This window comes from Macrosteles quadrilineatus, unplaced genomic scaffold, assembly GCF_028750875.1.
Source record: "Macrosteles quadrilineatus isolate MER2022 unplaced genomic scaffold, UCM_ALF_1.0 Scaffold_9__3_contigs__length_116548681, whole genome shotgun sequence".
NCBI lineage: Eukaryota > Metazoa > Arthropoda > Insecta > Hemiptera > Cicadellidae > Macrosteles > Macrosteles quadrilineatus.
In genome coordinates this window covers 26,391,306-26,413,246 of record NW_026542602.1, presented here as the reverse complement: position 1 = coordinate 26,413,246, position 21,941 = coordinate 26,391,306, and the positions used below count along the sequence as shown (strand labels likewise).

General features: G+C 33.9%; 1 protein-coding gene across 2 annotated transcripts; it reads right to left on the bottom strand.

Annotated features, from left to right (window-relative positions):
* Window positions 1–2,155: 2,155 nt before the first annotated feature.
* LOC129004263 (2-oxoglutarate and iron-dependent oxygenase domain-containing protein 3-like) lies at window positions 2,156–14,005 on the bottom strand. Of its 2 annotated transcripts, none has more exons than XM_054432778.1 (6): window positions 13,691–14,005; window positions 11,920–12,140; window positions 8,866–9,100; window positions 8,221–8,374; window positions 7,466–7,592; window positions 2,156–5,468 (listed from the first exon to the last, which is right to left on the bottom strand). In XM_054432778.1, the coding sequence occupies exons 1-6, from the start codon at window positions 13,792–13,794 to the stop codon at window positions 5,323–5,325; spliced, it is 987 nt and encodes a 328-aa protein (XP_054288753.1). In that variant the 5' UTR covers window positions 13,795–14,005; the 3' UTR covers window positions 2,156–5,322. The 2 variants fall into 2 exon arrangements, with proteins under 2 accessions (XP_054288753.1, XP_054288754.1); XM_054432779.1 differs by having other exon boundaries at window positions 11,920–12,137.
* Window positions 14,006–21,941: the final 7,936 nt, after the last annotated feature.

The window sequence follows — 21,941 nt, the reverse complement described above, 5'->3', positions numbered from 1 at the left end:
CACATTTTCAAGCCACAAAATAATAATAATACAAATATTTTCATTTCAATCAAGTAAATACAACCAGATGTTTATAGTATAAAATTTAAAAAAATATTCATATGTTCAAATGTATACAAATCATTTCTCCATAAGGATAACATGGGAACTTTAGAGGCCACTGGGGCACAGCCCTGATGGAATTTCTTGAAAACAGTTCTCTTATTGAAAACCTAGATCCTAATTTGAATCTCCATGCCAATTCCTGAGTTTTTTTTATGTTTAGTACTTTTTAAGATACGATCAGTGAGTCAGTTAGTGGTATTTAAGTAAGAAGAGAGATTTGACTTGGAGTTGATCAATATGTACAGAGATCCATATGGTATTTTGAATACTAAAAACTATTGATTTACAATTAAAGGTTTTGAATAAATTAGAAAAAACACAATAATTATATTGTAGTTGCATTTTACTTGCGCTATTTTTTTCTTAGAGGGCCATGGACCTTTAAACTACAAAGCTACCTTCATACCACTTTTGGCGCTACTGAATGATAAAAGGCAAACGAATTATAAAGTACCGTAGTTCCCAAGACAACGGAAATAATTAATAACAACATGGCGTGATGACAACAGTTAGTTCTGGTTATTTATTGTCTTGTAGATATGTCAGCTGAAAACAGCTGATGATGGCCAAATTAGCCTGTAAACAGGACCTTCAGTTGTAGTAGGAGCTAATTATTACATTCATCATCGACTTTGAATGAATAGAGCAAGTACCCTGTAGACTTCTTACCCCATTGTAAAATCTGAATCCTGTTTTCATGTTGTTGACGTTTGTAGAGCTTACATTTTTCTCTTACAGTATTTAAGAGTAGATATAACAATAATTTGCATTGATGCCTATAGAAATATCTTTCAGGGGGGCAAACTAGTATCTGCTGGCTTATCTCTAGCAGTCAGGGGAAAGACTTCATTAAAAAAATCAATTTTAATGTCAAACTCTTTAAAAGATTCTTGTTTGATTGAATACCACTGGAATCATTTAAAAATAAGGTTTACATTATATCCATCCCTAGAATCTGTCTAAAACCTTACGGAGCATAAGTGAATTTTAAACTTAATTTATTTTCAGTAAGTCCTTTGCCACTCTCCCTACACCACTGTGACAGGGTCCATGCAGTTCATATTCCACTTTTTGCTGCATTGTAATAACAGAGGGTAGGCACTCGATTATGCCATTTCAGAATTTTCATATTAATATCCCCCTTGAATCTCATAAATAAAACGCAAAGTATAAAAAGTAATAAATTCAGTGCATTCTTATAATTTCAGGGAGTTTGTCCAGCTTCACAAATTAAAATTTTTTGGAAAAAAAACCCTCATATGCTGGTAACGATTTTCTAAAATTTGTCACTGAATTCATAAAAAAATAAACTAAATTAAAGAAAATTCTAAAAGAGCATATAATAAATCTAGCATTATATTCTTCTGATGAATTTTCCACCATAGTATTTTTAAGTATTCTGACACTATTCACTGTACTACCAATGTACATGATTTACGAATAAAGATGTTTTAATATGAATATACAAAAGTGAATCTTTTAGTGGAAATTTTTTTTTTTAGATTTTTTATTGATGTAAAGTATTTTGCAAATATAAGGTATTTGTTTCTATTTTTGCTGAGTTTGCTCAAAGTTCCAAGCCCAGTATCTAACAAAAGTTAATGCGTTTAGTTGGGATTTTTAACCAGTACACAACTCAAAATGAAAATGAAAACCCTCTATGGCAATTCATAATTGAATCAAATTTTAGGTTTTTGTACAGTACTTAAAGACGGTTTGTCTGACGCTTCTAACATTTGCAGTCTTCTCCTACATTTTTACACAGGGAATATATATGACTTGTTTATTAATAATTAACTTTAAATATTTTAGTTAAAATTCAATCACGCCAATTGAAATTAACTTAGTCTGCATAATGGCGGTGGGGGTATTTATTTTTGGTAACAACATTTCATATAGGCCTACATACTGTATGTAAAAAGGTGTATTAATGGAAAATAAACCCTAAGTATAGAACAATTTTTTGTTACTTAAGCTCTTGACATGTCTAGGGGTTAAGGTTAACAAAGTAAAAAATTTTAAACACAACAAAAGACCTTTTTATTGTATCTATTAATTGTTTACATACCATTGGTAAGTATTTACAAGACAGTGTATAGTTTTTAATGAATATATTAGTTTAACATTTAGGATACTTACAGATTTTATATAATTTGTCAATTAGATCAAATGATGAAAGCAAAATCATCCATCTGTACTCAAGGGTTTCGTAAAAGTAAGAAATCTTTTTTAGTTTGGCTTGAAAATTTTTTACAAATCATTATACGTTATCATTATGAAAAGAGCTGATGAAAGTCTAAAACTATTTTTACTTTGTTTAAATCTGTTCATGCATTAAATAGAGTACAAATTTTTACAACTGAAATTTGAGCATTAAGTTATGTTTACAAGATTTAAAAAATCGCTGTTTTGTGTTGATAACATTAAAACAATTTCTAAAGGATGTAACATAGGCAACAAGAGCCTAGGTTTTAGTCTATATAATTAATTCTCTGTATTTTTTCTAGCTCTTGTTTAAAACACAAGTTGTAAAATACCGCACAATTTCTGATTTCCTATTAACTGAAGTTGACAAATATTTGATTTATGAGCTAAATGAAGACCATAAATTAATTAATATAATATTAATATTGCCATTATTTAATATTGATTGATAATTTTAAAACGCAAATTAGTTTCTTTGAGAGTTTATTTCCATTATTTTATATCCAAGTTAAAATGTTGAAATATAGATACTCAAACACTAAATGTAATATATGAGTACTGTACAATATTTTAATTATGAATACCAAATTAAACAGTTGAATGACATCAGTTTTAAATAGCTAATGCAGAAACTTTAACCCTAGAGTGGTGTCTTGAAAATTATCACACTAGTGTCTTCAGTCTGTGAGACCATTTAATTTTTTTCTACATAGCAATAATCATTAAAGATAAAACTGTGTAAAATAATTTTTCCTTATGTTTATATTTTTATGGGTTTTAATGTGAAATAAAACCCCTCTGAGTATTGGTAAAATATTTTTGAAAAAACTAATACATTTATCAAAAGTTGATTGGTAAAACATTTTTTAAATACTGTTTTTAAATTACTAAAGCCTTTACTGATATATTATGAAAGTTTATGGACTAGTTAATGTAAAATAACATAAACCAGCAGAATGCTGGACCAACCAATTATTTATATAGGTACTACACGTACCCGATTTGACTTGGTAACAAGAATAAAGTACAGTAAAACCTTCATCAATACAATCTTGGCTTAATCTCTATAGCCATTTGATACCAGATAAAAAAAAAGTCATTAATCTTTTTCAGTCATGCGCCTCTGATAAAAATTTTAAATATTGTGGTCTTTTAACTCCAAACAAAATGGTACAACCCCCAAAGGTTGTTGCAACTTTTGTCATTCCCCCCATGAGGTATCATAGGTTGTTCCCATCCCACCGGGTTGCTGACAAGTTAATTGGTAAAAGTATGAGTGAGATTAGTCTTGAGAAGATCCTTTTTCATATAAATGTAACCGGCTAAATGTGTAGGGGGGTTTTTATCTTCGTTTATCGTTAGGTGGTGTAATTTCCCACGTTTCGTCTTCAGGAAAATTACATTACAAAAAATTATTTTATTTTATTCTAGGACACAAGGAACCAAAGTAGTACCAATTAATATGGGTTTACTGTACATTTTCGCTTACCTATCGGTACTAACTAATTAAGTACAGTCATTGACTATTACGTCTACATACTTAACATCAAGTTGGAAATGGAACTTGCATTTATGATGTCTACTAAGCAATAAATAGTAAAAACACGTATCTTTGAGGCAAACAGAAGTAGAGGAATGTATAAGTACTTTTTTCATGTTTGCTACTAACAACCCACTAACAAGAACATTTTATAAAACAAAACAAGCAAGTGCATAAAACGTTTAAAAAACACAAAAAGTATATTATTTTCTTTGGATATTATTGCAATTTTGTAGGCCTAAAATAAAAAATAAAACTTTTTGTTATGCTCTTTGTTTAGAGCTTATACGTTTCCTGGTGGAGCCTGGGGGTAGATGGTTAGAGTGGACCGGTTTTGTTGGGGTGGGGGTACGCAGAAAATCAGTCTGCGCTCTCACTCTGTCCTAGCAACATCGCGGATACAATCTTTTTCAAAAACATTTGGGATGCCAGTTTGATTATCTTTACACTTAATTTTTTTTATTTTTAAGTTTACAGTGGTGTGAAAATACAATTTTTTCTTGTATGTTTAAGCCATAGTTTCTTTTGATAGTAATGCATTATTTGTAGGCCTACTTGTTTTTGCTCACGAAAAATCTTTGGCTCATTAAAGAATAAAGAGTAATTTTTGAAGTATTAAAAATAGCCTACTCTAAGTTTTAATAAAGAATTTAATAAAATAGCTATCCTCTGTTCATAAACATTTTTATATTCCTCTTAATGAGGTAAAAATTTAGATATTTATTGAAAATACTCAATTTTTGTTATGGAACCCTTAATTAGCCTACAGTACATTAATATGATCACACAACTCGTGCAAGCAACCTGAACCGCATCTGCACCATTGTCCGAACTCCGAAAAATGTCTTTCGTCAGACTAGTAGCCGAATAGGACGAAGACGTCAACTTCCCCTCTCGCGCTCAGCTCCCCACTTGCCACTACAGCCCCTCACACACCCAGGCTTCACAAAGAAACACACAAACTCTACAGACCTTTGAGGTCCATTTGGACAGCAAATGTAAGGAAAGACACAGCCAACCTCTTAAAAAAAAATTAAACATAGTAAATATATTTTTGGTAAACAAATTATTTTTAATGTATTAGTTTGAACAAGTATTATAGGTATTATCATTGACATCTCTGTGTAGATATAAAGTCAATGGTATTATTATATAATTAGGGCAGCATAACATTATGTTTCAATTAATTTAAAAGTCAAAAGATTATGTTTCTGAATCATTTAACGCTGTAAATTTGTTATACTGCACTGCATATTTTAATTTTGGCTCCTAAATCAGCCACATAGATTTGCCTTATGTTCTACATCCAACATATTCCTGACCAATTAAACTAATAATACTGTGCTGAATAAAAGTGGTGAGGGTGTTTTAGGAGATTATCTCGACTCATCAAACTTCAGTCTTATGATTAACAACAAAGTAAACACTAAATACTACACTAACAGTTGAAAGTGCACAGGTTATCACAGTTATCAACTGGTGGTGGGGAGAGAGGGATCACTGATGGCGAAATCCTTATCACAGGTGAATGAGACAGTGAGGGCGAACCGTTCACCCGAGGTCACCGGCTCAATGTGGTGAAGGTTCTCCTTCCCAGAGGTGAACATGGACACTCGGCCTGTCAATCGGAATAGGAGAATTAATTGTGAGTCAACCTATTGGAAACCGAGGATAGTAAATTAATATGGAGTTGTTAAGTGGACATTTGGAAACATAAGAAGGAAATATGGCTTGCATTATCAAATCGGGATGGACAATGGGCAGGTTAGGAGAAGGCGCATTAACCACATTCAGCCAAGTTTTTCAGCCAAGTTTTTAATAGATGATGTTTATAAAATTCCAAAAAGTAACTTATTTGTATGTTTTTTAACTCTGCTCTGTGAAATATTTGTTTTTTCCAACATTTCTTCTTAGTCTGTTTCGTGGATTGCTTGCTTTCTGATCTTTGTTCTGCATGCACATATTTAGCCACATGTTTTTGCTTTTAAGGGCCCCATGGATTGGTCGAGGATAGAAATAATTTTTGAATTCTATCGAGACCCCAGTAAATGGTCTAGATCTTGCCCAGACCGCAGGAGATGTTATTGACTTTGCCGCGATCGTAGGAGACCTTCGTGGTTTTACCACGATCGCGGAAGATATTCTATGAACTCGTTGTAATATGACAAATTGATAATTTTTTTTTATCATTATGTTCTAAAGCAACCCAAGGTCAACATTTCCCATCCAACCTGACCTGAAGTAAAAAGGTCTGGTCCTGAAGACCCTAGCTTTTTACTAATGTTTTTACTTGTTATGTTTAAGTTTTCAATCACATGTAGGCTATTTATATGCCAGTAGCATGTAAATGCTTAAAAATAAAATAAAGGTGTCAAGGTAATAGAAGGTGTAGTTTGAATAAATACTCAAAGATTCATAAGATAACTGCTTGTTATACATTTTTATAAAAACATGAAAATATCTAAATGTGTTTTAAAACTTTTGAACTTATTCCCAAACACCATGCCATTAGATAGACAAAACTGTTTGTACACCTGGTTTGACTGATTAATAGCATGTTATTAGTGAGTTGGCAATATTTTCACTGAGTTCTGAACATAGTTTCTACTTTTAACCACACACTACTTTTAACGGTACACAGCAAAGTGGCCATTCATTGAAAAACTACCTACATATTTCAAATAATAAAAATTGCATGATATATTTATATGAACTTCTAATAATTGTACAAAAAAGTAAAAAAAAAAACACTCTATAACCTACAGGATAAATTGTCTATTAAATATGTCACTCAAAGAAAAAACTGTACCTTTTGGACAAGAATTACACAATATAATTTCAAATATTGTAGTAAAAATTATTCCTTGTCCCAAACAGGGCAGCGTTCACAAATTGAGGAAATAAAACTTCATTTTAAAGTCAGTTTGGCCACAGCTGCTCAACCCTCAACCAAACCCTCAAGATAAAGAAATAGAGGTAGAATATCAGAGCTGAGCGGCTAAGGTTTTTGTGCGGGTACCCGCTGCGCTCTACTATTTTTTTATGCACTTACGTACATGTATGATCTAAAGGCCGCTTAGCTACGCTCTTCAATACACTCTAGCCTCTAGTCCTAAGAGTGTGTCACTGTCTCAAATAATTTAATAGGCTAATTAATTTAATTGCTTACTTTTGGGATTCTGTGGCATATTTTGCATCTATGTAAGATCCTTCATCTTGTGTATTGCCTTCCAGATTACTTCATGAATGTATACAAGAGGTTAAGTTACCTTGATTCTGTCCATTAGTCGTCATTAGTGCGACCGGTTTCGATGTCTATGGCATCATTGTCAAGCTGAACGTAAAAATTGCTCCTACAACTAATTTACAACACCATTGGTGTGGCCATGCATTTTATCGTTTTTTGTTTGTGTACGTGTTACGTGTTTTTCAAGACTCATGACAACCTCCTAGGAGCGATTTTTACGTTCAGCTTGACAATGATGCCATAGACATCGAACCCGGTCGCACTAATGACGACTTAAGGATTACTTGGACAGAATCAAGGTAACTTAACCTCTTGTATACTATGTAAGATAACGATCCAAACCCTGATCACATTTTGTTTGACCTTACCTTTCCTTGGTTCTACAACCACAGTGGAATTGTTAGCTTCTAAGAATATGAACCGACCACCTTTGAAGTCCTGTTGGTAGTTGTTGAGGTACAGAAGAGACGTGTAATGGAAAGCATCATAAGTGTCCTGCAAAACCAAATGGTTTTCTATTAATATTACAATAGTCACATTAAGAAAAGAATATGTTAATTCATGTTTTTGTGTGGCATACTGCTCCTTCTTCCCAATGTAAAACTGGACATATTTAGTGACAAGGGATAAGTCACACAGTAACAAAGGTATTTTCTGTGACTTGTCAAAAGCATTTGACTGTGTTAATCATGAATTATATTTTGATCGAGCTTTGCCTCTATGATCCCTGTTAGTGTGTGCAAGTGTTTCTTATGTGGTTTTAAAAAGCCGCATCATTCTCTTCTGTATTCTCACACCTTAGGAAAACATGGGCAGATCAACTAGTACAGTTCGGCCAAAGATTCTGTGTGCGCGACCAGATCTGGTTAGGTCTTGGTCAGGGGGTTTGCGGGGTACTTTTGTGAAAACATTTTTGTTTTGCTACTCACTCCCCCCTACCCCCAGCACTGCCAATAGCCGGTGCCTGTATGTTTTAGTTTGGCTAGTAGCGAACCGTCCAAGTGCACAGAAGTTTTGGCCGAACTGTAATTCTTATATGATTTAAGTTAACTCTATCAACTTGTGAATCAATTTCACTAACTTTGTTATGAAAAAAAAACAGAGCACACAAATTTTACATCACCTTGTCAACGTGGGGATGCCAGTACTCGTCATGGATGGTGACAGGAGGCAAGTCAGTCAGCTGTGAGAAGAAGGTTGGATGAGTCAGATACAATGAATCAGCTGATATCCCAAACTGATGAGCCACAGCATGTTGAATCTTAGTCCTCACCACCCTGTCAAACACCCACTTCTACATTACTACTACCAAACAAATTACATTACTACTTCTAGATTTGTGTACTATAATCTCTCGCAAACTGTGTATACATTAGAAAACAGTTCCAGTCAAATGCTAAAGATAACACAACACATTTAAACCATAGCCTCTATTTTCCCTCGGGAAAGGAGCTTCATTATCGTGGAAGAACTAATAAACTCTTTCTTTGGTTTCAATAGGCTATACAGTAGTTAAATTTGGAAGATTCTGCAGAATGGAGTTTGAGTCGAACAAACAAGCTTATATTGGTAGTGCCATCAGAAGGATTAGGATATTCAATTTCAAAACAAATTAACGGCATATATACTGTAAATATTTTGAGTAATAAATACAAGGTTGGAGTTGTTTAAGTAAGGGCCATTTGTGCATATAGTTCTGTAGTTCCATTTTTATCTTCCTGATTAGTTAAATAAGGGATAATAAACTTGATCCGGAATGAAACTGTACCTATAAATAGCAAAGTCCTTGACTGAAAAAAGTTGCTCAGTGTCGTTAAGAGTGTAAACATTGATGAAGTTTCTTCCGTATGACAATGCGCCAGAGTGCAAGTCCAGTATTGTTGCGCCGCCTGCTGGACTACCTCGCGCTAGGCCCCGACGTCCAATATCTAACAGCTGTTCAGCTTCTGCTGCTGTCACCAGACGATCGGACACATGCCTTCCACATCTCTCAGGTACACAACCTAGGACATAGAGTTAGTCTACAGTAGAACCCCTTATATCTGGCATCGGCATAACAGACTTCTTGTGATAGCTTAAAGCTAAACATAGAGGTGTGTGAGCGGCTAAATTTACAAACCCCGCCTCTCTACAAGCTCGAATGCAGTCAGAAATTTAAAATCGAGCCATGCTTTTACTATCATGATTTAATCTAAATCACAGGACTCGTCTGCGAAGATTGTGTAATTGAAAACTCACACATTCACTTAGACAACGATAAGTTTCAGGGGAGACAACGATGATATATCCGCAACTGAACTTCTAGACTTCTAAGCAACATAGGACATACACAAAAAAACCGGATTAAAGCCTCACTTGAAAATAATCATCGCCCAAAATTTTTTGAGGGTAGGCCTACATCTAGAAATATGAGTCAGTTATCTTACTAATATTATAAATGTGAAAGTTTGTGTGTTTGTTTGTGTGTTTGAAGTTCAATCACGCATAAACCACTGGACGGATTGGGCTGAAATTTGGCACGATGATAGCTTACATTCCCGATTAACATATAGGCATATTCTTATCTCAAAAATCCTTTCGGGCTCCGCCCCAGTGGCTCTGTACTTCCCCATGTTAACCTTATGAGTATTCATATTTAAAGGGAATTAAAGAATTTAGTCAGCTGTTTCAACTAAAAAAGTTGGTTCTATCATAGACTAACCAACAAAAGTAGACTTCTCATCCCATTGTAAATTTTGAAGCACGTTTTTCGTGTCTAGTTCATGTACGTGACACAAAGGCGCTAGTGTCGATGAAACTTTGTTTCCGTTATTTTAGGGTTAATTTCTTGATTTGTGCTTTACTAATTGGTTATATAACTAGGGGACAAGTTATTGTTTATGATTAGATCGTATTATTTGGTTAAACGAGGTTTTAAATGGCTGTAATAACGGGAAACAAATTGTAAACAAAACACGACCTCTACATAAACCGTACATGAACTAACAATAAAATTGTCTTCAGCTGTTCCATAAGGATGAGAAATCTACTAAGGAAGTATGTTTTATCTATGGTTCTATGATATGGAAAAGCATTAAAAAGTGATAAGATTTACCAACAGGGTGCAGCACTATATTTTTTTGCATTTATGAAAACAGCTAATTTGAACTAAGCAGCAACAAAAAACTGTGATTCACAATGAGAACGGTCAAAGTAGAATTGTTTACAGTTATGTTTATGTTTTTCATTTCATGAATAATTTGTGATATTTTGTGAATTGTTGATAATTTATTTTTCTCTATTGTTTAGGTGAAGTGGTAGAACATTATGGCTATGGTCACAGAAAACGTACACTATAACCCAGAATGCCAACCGCATGGTAAAAAGCATTAAGTTTTTTGAGAGAGCTTTGCCTGTCAATCCGTAGGCAGCGCCACCAGCGTTGCTATGCTATTGCATGGCAACGCTGGTGGCGCTGCCTACGGATTGACAGGCAAAGCTCTCTCAAAACGCTTAATGCTTTTTACCATGCGGTTGGCATTCTGGGTTATAGTAGTACGTTTTCTGTGCTATGGTAGATGTGTAATACTATAGAATACTGTAAATTTAAAAAAGCAAATTTTATCAAACTGTGTCCTCCCTTATTGCAAACGCAAAGCTTTAACTGCAATTAAGCATTTTATACTTATATTCCAACCCCGTACGAAGGACGGGTACTCTGCTAGTAACATAATAAGTCTTACAAAAATGTTTTCAAATTTAAGAAATAACTAATAGGCTAACAAGGAAAATATCTTACAGCCTAGAAGTTCTTTTACTGCTTTTTACAAGATTGATTCATTCTGACTTGTCAGAGACAATTAAAATTTTTTGCCTCAGTTTAAATAGCTTTAACCTAAGAATTATATTGTAGATGTTAAATCGTTTTCAAGGTCAAGGCCGGATTTCCCAATAGGCCCGGTAGGCCCGAGCCTATGGGCACAAGGTCCCAGAGGGCGCACGGCCGAGAGTAATTTTTTTATACCTAGGCTATCTAAAAATAAAAATAAATAGTCATAGTTGATCAAAAAAACTCCAAAGCATTGTGATTCTGAAGTTCATAAGAAGAAATAATTGTTATGAAATATAAACTATATTTTCAGAATTACGCATCAATTTCGTTACAAAATTGGTAACGAACATTGGTTATACGGGAGTAGGCTGTAGGGATTTTGACGTTGACGAGCGCCCAAGGGGTACGCATCGTATTGCCACTGCACTGCCACTATGCTGGGTCGGGCTCGGCACTACTGATTAGAGTGATAAGGGGCGCATACGTGCAAGACATGACATTGTTACAACCCTCACATCACAAAACAAAAGTTATTTATTAACTAATCTTTTGATTAGTTTACAACTATCTGCAGGATCAAGTTAAAATATATAAGTTTTGTTGAATATTAAAACAACAATGAATTATTTATACCTTTAAAACTAACAAAAAAATATTAATCTCAGTTTGCATTCAATTTTAGAAAAATTCAATACCCTCCAAAGCACCATTAATGCTGTCATTTTCTCCTCAGGCCTAAGGATCGGTACGGTTGGCCGGAATAATGCTCTGTTTTGCTTTGGAAATATAACCTAGATACAGTATGACCATGGATTAAATATAACTCAAGTCGACTTCTCATAACATTGTTAATTCAAAATGTGCAGTTCATGTTGGTGACACTGGACGTTAGTTTAACTTAATTTTGTTTCTATTATTTTAGGGTTAGTTCTATGATGTGTGTTTTAATTTCTTGTAATATAAACAGGAGACGACCTGGATTTTTGTTTATATACATATACAGACTCTCACCTGGAAATTCGGTCAACTCTTCGGAGTAATCAGCAGAACAGGGGAAATTTTGACCTCTGCCCTGAATTAATTCTTTCTGTGATGCTAAAATTGTTTCTTTATGACTTTTAGAAGTGAAATATACAATTGCCAGCGTTGCCAATATCATTACTCCTCTAGTGAACACTCTTTGGTTTTGAAAAGTTGGCATAGGTCCAAACTTTAGCCCAGGGGGCTTACTTCTGAAACATATAACAACACTATGAAATGAAATGAAAATACTTTTTTATTGAGGCGAACATTAGGTCCACATGGTCCTTTCTTTCAGTCAACCTCTTATACTAAATATAAACTAAACGATACTGTTTTATAACACTTAATAAAATTATTAACAAAATAATAACTAAAAACTAAAGTGATAATCTTCGTCCCTAAACATACGCATCCACACACATTCACTTCAAACCATGAGTTTAACATAAACAATTGACATTTGCCAAATAGCTACAGCTGTGACTTACATTTCATTTTAGGCCTACAATACCGGTACCCACAGTAGAAAAACACAATTTTGCTAGAAAGATTCAGTGTAGGCATAGGTATAGGCCTATATTGTTCTATAGAGCCAACTATTTATTGCCAGAATTATTTGTACACACTTGTGCAAGTTTTAGCTTTATCTTCTATAGCCTAATTAGAAATAGGTAGGTATGACTCCTCGATTAATACAACTGTGCCATCGCCTATTGGTGACAATGCCAATTGCGGTAATATTGTGACTATTTTCGATGGTCTCGTGGAGATCATCACCGCCTTTTGCAATCGCGGCAAAAATCATGTTTATCCATCACAATCTATAAAATATCATTATCGATTTCTAAAATCACGGAATCATTTATCGTCTTCCTCCACGATTGAGGCCAAATATTAAATATTACTGTACCCATGGTGATATGAACATTACCATAGTCTTCCGCTATCGTGGAAAAATCCTAGACGTATCCCCCGGTCACAGAAAAAAATCATCATCTTCTTCTTTGATCTGATCGTGGCAAAAACCATAAATAACATCCTCACTATGGACATCATCATCGTCTTCCAGGATGGTGGCAAATATCAAATATCTCTCGAACCCGCAGGGAAATACCATTGTCTCCAGCAACTAACTTACGGAAACTTTCTCATAGTTAGGGGTCTATCTGCGATTGTGGCAAACACTTTAAAATATATCCTGCAGTAAGATATATATGCAGTAAAATATATCCTGCAAGAAAGATCATCATTGTGTCCAGTTATCACAGAGACTACATTTGCATCTGCAAACATGGCAAACTCCTGGATATCTTCTGCGGTACCTAAAGGAAACATCATCGTCATCTTCTGTGATTGTGGGAAAATATTGAGCGTCTCCCGCCATAACGAAAACAGAATCACCATTCCCCACGATCGTGGCAAAATATGAAACGTCTTCTGCAGCGGGGACGTTGTCCACATCTTCTGCGACCACGTGTGATAGTTAAATGTCAATTAGGCATTTAATTTGGCAATTTAATATGCTCCTCGGGTAATCCAACCTGTTCACTGTTCCTGTAGAGGGCAGATTTCCAATTAAGGTTAACTTATAGGCTACCATTATTTTTTACAAAAATCAAAATTATTAGGTGAAATCAAATGTTCAAACGTACAAGAATATGTCAGTGTTCATCAATGTTCATAAATCTAGGCCTAACTTAATATAAAATTATCACTTAGTAACTTAAACCTAGGCCAGTAAAAAAATGTCTTAACTTACGTGTCCTCTTCATTCTTTTCCTCTTTTTTCTCAATTTGTTGAGCTTTTTGGTTTAGGTTTCCTCTTCGTCTGACAGGTTTTTCTTTTAGTTCAGATTTCCCCATTATAGTCGTTTGGGTTTTTATGTTAAAATATAGTTATTTAATAGCTTACTGAGTATTCCCGAGAACCGGTACTAATTTTTTTTAAGTGCTTCTGTCAAATAGGAAGATTAGTTAAGCTTTTTTTGCTCCAGTCCAGCAAATTTAAGTTTACACCAGTTTACACAGACACACACAGTGGTAATATTGACAGCACAGCAGACGATCAAACTAACCAATAATATGACGAAACGAAACGTAAACAACGAATATGAACGGTCGCGATGGGGGGAGGACTCGTAGTAGGAACGATGACGTCATTACTTAGTTCAAATTTGCTCCGCAAGGGGCGCGCCAGACGGACAGCCGAGTGGCAGACGCCATTAACGCTTCCGCTTCCGATTTCCGTTTCGGATTGCCGCAATTTCTTTAAGTCGGATTACGGTTACCATTTTTGTGCGTTCCAACTGTATTTGTAGTTTAAACTTCTAAGGAATATTGTTAGTTATCTTGAAGTAATTTGTGTCCAACAATTAGTTGTTCCTAGAATGACTTTGTAAAGTCTATAACAATCGCCAGGGCGAGTGTTTTATCATTTTATTGTCTAATGTTCTGACATAACCTAACATTAATTCGACAATTAAAGATTTTAGGAAGTAGGCTAATTAAGCCTATTTAAAATTTATTTCAGTGACTATCTTCTATCCTGATCCTGGTTTCCTGAAATTACTTTATACTTTTAGGTACAACATACAAGCTTCACCAATAGCCTACCTACACTACGGTAATTACTTTTGTATAAAATATTAACTCACTAGGCCTAGTCACTAAAGCCATTATGCACATCATTAGCAAAATTAATTTAGGCCTACATGTAAAAGCACCTTACAAACATTTATAATCTGTATTTTAGCCTTTGAAAATAATCAATGAATATAGGCCTAAGTTATATTTATTGGAACGTAGGCTATGTGTAAAACCATTGTAAATGATTTTCCATAGCTTTCCACGTTTGCTGACGATGCAACATTTTTTTAAAGTCACTTTTCAAACAAAACTCAACTTTATCAAGTTAAATTTCTTATTTTTTAAGTTAGCAACAATAAATTAACGTACCAGTTCTTGCAACTGGGTAACTTTAACACTATAAGTAAGTTAAATTATAAAACCTTTTTTAGGTCTAAGAAAAATCCTTGTAACTTAGGCTAAGTTTTAAACTTAACCTTACTCAAGATTATCTGTTATTTCATAAATTAAGGCCTAAACGTAGTTTTAAGACAGGTAACTTAGGCCTATTAAGTTATTGGTATAAAGGCTATAAAAAAGTTTACCCCCAACGTAAACTTAAATAATACCTACTTTTTAAATCAGTTTATTTTAGCAAATTTCCCATATAGGGAATAAGCTATTACCGTACTTAAGGTACTCATGGTAAGACCTGGATCCGGAACCGATTCACCTAGAGGCCAAAAACATCGTCCGTTTAAATTCATATGTATAGTCCTATATATATAGCCTATTATAATATAGACCTATGTCCGTTAGCACGATAACTCAAGCAAAATTATCCGATTTTGATGAAATTTGGTATAAACCTACATTTATTCGAACGAGTTCGCGAAAATATAGCAATTTCTTTCCAAACCATTTTGTAGAGCTTAAAAACAAACTATTTAGTATATTGAAACATTATTACATTATTACCATTATAACACATTATAATACATAACATTGATACATTATAACATTATTACCTAATGGTTACGGAGAAAATTTAAAAAAATTTAAATTAAGAATCTCCATGTTTTAGCGAATTTCCCTATAGGGAAGTAGCTATTACCGTAAAGTGACATGATAAGACCTAGGCCCAGGACCGATTTCCTTTTTCATTTTGATGTCCCCAGAGGCCAAAAACACCATTCGTTCAAATTTTTATATATGTATATAGGCCTATTTATATATATATATATATTGATATATGTCCGTGAACGCGAACTTGAGTAATTTTTGTCTGATTTTGATGAAATTTGGTTTGAAGGTGTAAGGCGGAATAAACTTGAATGAGTTTGCGAACTAGCATGATCAGACCATGGGAACAGGGTTTTACGGGGGCTTTTATGGGGTAAAAAATGGTTTTTCTCATTTTTGACCCTCAAAACACAAAATTTCCCGATTTTTCTCTAGACCTATTTAAAGAGCTCAAAAATACAAATAATTTAGTATATCAAAGTGCTTTTGTACAGTTATTGGTATCGGTATTACCGGTAGTTACGGTTATCGGTAACGGAGAAAATTCATTTAACTATTTTATACTAAGCTATTAATATTTTACAAAAAAAAACTCACTTTATTAGTTTCCTTGTAGCAGCAAACCTAGGTACTTGTTAAACCTAATGTTATTTAAATAGATATGATTGAAAATCAGTTCAGACAAATGGAAATTCACTTAGTCGGCAGGTTTGCTGCGGCGGGGGTATTTTTTATGGAGAATAAATAATCGTAGTTTTCTTGTTTATAATCATTTTTTGATTAAATTTGGAAAATGTATTTATTTCATAGTAAAGCTGCATACTGTATTATCATTTCACAATAAAACACTTTTAAACCCCTCCCTCCTAATCTTTCAACTAATGTTTTTTAAATAGGGAATAATTTTGTGACATTTTTAAGGAGATATTTTAGTGTAAATCCAATCAAGCAAATGGAAATTCGCTTATTCTGCAGGTTTGCTGCAGCGGGGGTATTTCATATTTTCAATAACTTATTATTGTTCTTGATCAATATAGACAATAAAAAAGTTAATTTACCTTATGTTCGCCAATTGATCGTTGTAATTGTCCTTTACAACAGGAGATGCATTTCGGTGATTAAATCACCATTCTTTGTTTGAAGTTTATTTGTTGGTGATGGTGAGGTAATGTTGTTCAAAGGATTAATTTATTGGGGACTTTTTGATAACAATGATTTGCATGTTATTGTATCATAACTTGACTGCTATCCAGTGCATATTTTTTGACTGCTACTCTCTATAGTGTATTCAAACTTCAAACTGTATGTAGTGTATTCTAACATGTGTTTAAAACTTCAAGACGCACAAGTAATGGGGAAGATGAATAACTATCATATATAAAAGGACTGACAATAGGGATATAAATACCGAAATGCATCTCCTGTTGTAAAGGACAATTACAACGATCAATTTGCGGACATCAGGTAATTTAATAGTTATAACTGTAGCCTAACTTATTTGATGTTTCATTATTATTCTCCAATAGCTAAAACATCAATGAAGTTTTAAAAGTGAAAGAGATGGCTGAGAAAACCTTAACTTACTCAAGTTGGGATGGATGAGCACTGAAAATCAATTCACCGAAACAAAAGGTAATTACTGTAAGTTATAGGCCAATTATGAAAATATTTATTTGTTTAGCCTATGTACGTTAAACAAAACTTAGGACTCACTTTATTGAGACAGATTTGCGGCCATTTTGCATATCTAGTCCATATCTCTGGATCTAGTCATGATTATTTTTATCTTGAACGTAGTAGGCAAATGTAGAACCCTAGCTAAGGGAGTATGTTTTATAAGTTGTAGAACACCATTATAATCATTGAAGATGCTTTGTATTGGATGTTTATCAAACTGCCTCTTGAAACAAAGAATTTTTCTCAGTTTGTTTATGACTACACCTAATTGAAAATCCAATTGGCAGGTTAGATTGGCTCAGTGCAGCGAAATTCATTGTCATTCTGTGTTCGCTTGCAGAGTATTTTTCCAAGTCGACAGGTATTTTTAGCATGATGATGAGTGGGGCAACGTACGGGCCTGTCTAATCTGCCACTGAAAGCAGTTTCAAAAAAATAAAGGCAAAAACCAATCTGTTAAAGGAAATAACATATTAATTTGGAAAATATGAGATTCTGCACGTCTACAGGAAATTATCTTTCTAATGGTATGTGTAGATTTTCGCTGTGCTGCACACGAGCCTAGAAAAAATGTCTTAAAGAAATATGCTTGCCTATTAATATATAGATTCTTTAAATTTTAGGATTAAGTTACAATAATCTTTTTAAGCATAATTCATAAGATATAATAGAAAATAACCGTTTTTGTCAGGCCTCTGTGGTTTAGCCTCTATTAGGTAGGTTTTTCCCACCATTTAACGAAATTACCACTTTCATGTCTGTAATTTCCACACTAATTTTTAGAATCATTTAACAATCATATATTTTAATTTATAACTTGATACAAAATATAAAAGGATACAATTTTGAAAGGAAGGGCTTAATGTTTTGGCCAAACACCTTGAGAGAACAGAATGGGGTAACTTCATCATCTCAACACTTTGTATGGTAGTCAATCTGTTTGCCTTTAATAATTTGTTCAGCTCTCTAAAGACACACACATCTACATTACACACATCTACACATCTACATATACATTGGTTTTATGTAATGCTTATGTAACATAGTGTTGTTAGCTTTTTAACAAAACTTACTGTTGCCAGTTGATTGATGGAGTGTGTAGAGCCAAAAATGGATAGTGGAAACTCATTTAATGAAGAGAATGACCATGATTTTGGTTCAGACAGTGAATCAGATATTAATTATCACTTTAAAGTAAAACCTTTACAAAATGAATCTGCAGATGAAACAAAAAATGTAAGTATTAAAGTATATATATTTTTAATTTTCCTCTCTCTACCTACCTTAATTAATTTTTGTAGCTATTTACCGGTAACTCTTAACTTGAGGATCAGAATTCTGGATGCGCTAGCAGAGACTTCCTCTTGATCGGACACCTTGGTACCAAACTCTTGTCGGATCCAAAAAAGAGTCCAGTCAAACCGGAGTCAGTAGGAAAGAATTATTTTGTGTAAAAATGCATTTAAAAGGTTGCATAAACTATCAAACTAGAAAAACTACAGGCTACTAACTTAATATATTTTTAAGGTTTAAGTTACAACAAAATAATACAACTCAAAAGGAACAAGTTGTGATAAGTTGCTTGTTATTTATTACTAGCAGCTGCGCAGTAGCAGGTCTGCTGCAACGGGGATATTTTCAAAGCATTTAATATTAGAATTAAAGCACTGACTCTCTAACAATGTTTCAGAATTGTGGACTTCAAAACAATGACAAGCCAAAAACAAAGTTATGTGATTTTTGTAAAAATAATTTCTCTTCAAAAAACATTAATTTGCACCAAAAATACTGCAAGAAAAACAAAGATGCGCTTTCTGTGAAATATAGTTGTCCAAAATGCAATAAAGAGTATAATAGGAAAGAATACTTAAATGCTCATCTCCAAGTGTGTTCTGCTCTACCACAAATTGCTTGTAATGAACAAAACTGTGATTTAAAAACAACCAGCAGACTGGCCTTAATCAGACATTTAAAGGCCAAGCATGGTTTTGCAGACAAAGAAATGTGTTTTGAGAATTTTAACGAGTTTTTAAAATGGAAATGTGAGGAAGAAGAGAAGTCTTTTTCTTATTTTTCCCAACAAACAGGGAAAAAGCGCAATAAGGACATATATTATAAGTGCCAACATGACGGTAGCTCAAAACCGCACAAAAAAACTGGAGAAAATTCTCGCCAGTCGAGTAAGAAATTTAGAAGAGGCCAGGTCAAATCTGGCTCACTGTGTACTGCAGAAATTACAGTATCAATTGATAAAGATTTGTCCTGCATAGTAAAATATTTCAACAGACATTCACACCCTCTTAACCCAGAAGATTTAAAATATCAACCGCAAACAAAAGCCACACTAGAATTCATTGACCAACAAATAGCTCTGCAGGTATCACCAACAAAAATAGCAAAAAACATCAAAAACTCATTAAACACACAGAATCGTGAAGACCATATCAGTGATAAAGCACAATTGATAACCAAGAACCTGATTGCCCAAAGAGCCAAAAGATTGCAAAAAGCTTTACAGTATGACAATGATGATGCAAAATCTGTATTTTGCTCTGTACAAGCTCTCATAAAAAATGATCCAAATCAAGTGTTGGTCTACAAGCCCTTTGGTCAAAAAACGGTAATAGGCCCAAAAGAAATTGATGATTTGCCAAATTCTAATGAATTGTTTATGTTGGGGATTCAATCGAAAGACCAACGAGAGCTTATGGAAAAGGAATCTAGCACAATTATGGTCATAGATGAAACACACAATACAAATCAGTATAAATACAACCTATTAACTTGTCTGGTGAAAGATCAACATAACACTGGATGGCCAGTTGCTCACCTCATCACCAGTAAATCAGATGCTGATACATTGCAATATTTTTTCAAGACAGTAAAGGAAAAATGCCAAAATGTCCATGTCAATTGCATAATAACAGATGATGATGATGCACTTATTAACGGCTTTAGGATGGGATTCGAAGAGCAAACGCGCCATATTTTGTGCAAATGGCATTTGGATAAAATTTGGAAAAAAAATATTAAGAAAATGTGCCCCATAGAGCTGCAAGACGAAATTTATATATTAATAAAGTTACTCTCTGACACTAATAATTTCGAAGAGTTTGAAAAACTCACCAATGTTTTCAAACATCTTTATGAAAACCAAGCACCAAAATTTTACTCATACTTTGAAAGCTGTTCAGAGCAGAGAAAGAATCGAAAAATGGGCCACATGTTTTAGGCAGTTTTTTCATGGAAATGTCAACACCACAGGGCATGTGGAGTCCTTTCACAACCGGCTGAAAACATCTGTTTTAAAAAGAAAACCCAATAGAAGGCTAGACGACTTAATACGAATTTTGTTTGAAATGGAAAATGATGATTTTTGGGAAAGAAAAAAAGTTAATCTTTTGGGTTTCAGCAAAACCAGGGTCTATGATGAAAGACATAGAAAAGGAATTCAGATACCTGATTCAAACATCAAAGAGGTCAAACCTGAAAAGGAGTGGACTGTGTTTAGCTCTACCAAGCAATCAAGTCAATATTGTGTCAAAAAAATTGCCAGTCATTGTAATGCAGACATGTGCTTTTTTAAATGTGGCAACATGTCTTGTAGATATCTTTGTAGCCATTTATACCACTGTTCTTGTCAAGACCTTAACCAACTTTGCAAGCATATTCATAAAATCCACTCACTAGTAATGAGAGAGGTGCCTACATCAAACTCTGTGTTTGAGAGGTTGTCAGAGTCCACTTCACAAGGTCCTCTCAATGTAAAAGAGAGTAGGTTTTGGGAGAGGGATGAAAAAGAGTTTGAAAGGAATGTGCACGAATTGGTTGATTTGTTTAAGTCTGGAACTTTATCACAACATGTGTCAAACATGGTTTCATCTTCAATAAAGTCTCTTCTAAATAAATGCAGAGCTCTCAATCAAGAAATAAATGTACCTGAGACAAATATGGTACCAGCTATCCAATTTACTTCTACAGAAAAACTAAAAACACAAGCATCCCAATTGAAACCTTTTTCAAAGTTGAAGAGAAAAAGACAGAAGACAGATGCCTTTGGATCGGCTTCACCTTCAAAGCGCCAGAACTTGAAGCAAATATTTTTACAAATGACAACCAGTGACAATGAATCAGAATAAGAATGAAGATGATACATTAATTGAGATCTTAGCATCAACAGTTCTTAAGCAGGTACGTTTTATTCATGGACGAGTAAGAGAGTAAATCTCTACTTGTCTAATATACACTTTTTCACTTATTTATTTAAATAGAATGAGATTAAGTTTCAGTTATAACACCTTAAAGTAAATATCAAATAACATTCACTCAACCCATTTTGCTAATTTTCCCCCAAGTTTTCAACAAATTAGGAAAAAATACAAGTACCGGTAGTACAGTCAATTTTGTTGCTACTATCTAAAACATGGCTTAGGGCGCAGTTTCTGGGTGTCATTCAAAATATTTTCAAGCACATGATTGTTTTTATCTTTTTTAGTATAGTAATACAGTAATATAGTTTCTAAACTTAACTCCTGCAACCCCTATTTTAGGGTTAGGGGCATAACCCCCAATTATGTGAAAAATCAGTTAGATGTCAGTAAAATCGGCCAATGCTCATTTGATTGTTTTCAAAAATAAACAAAATAAAAGTCTGTGGCCAATTACTTTGAGTTTTTCTCAGTTGAAGTTGTTACATAGCCGTTGCGTATGATAATCTTATACGGTTATCCTAATTCCTCAAATGT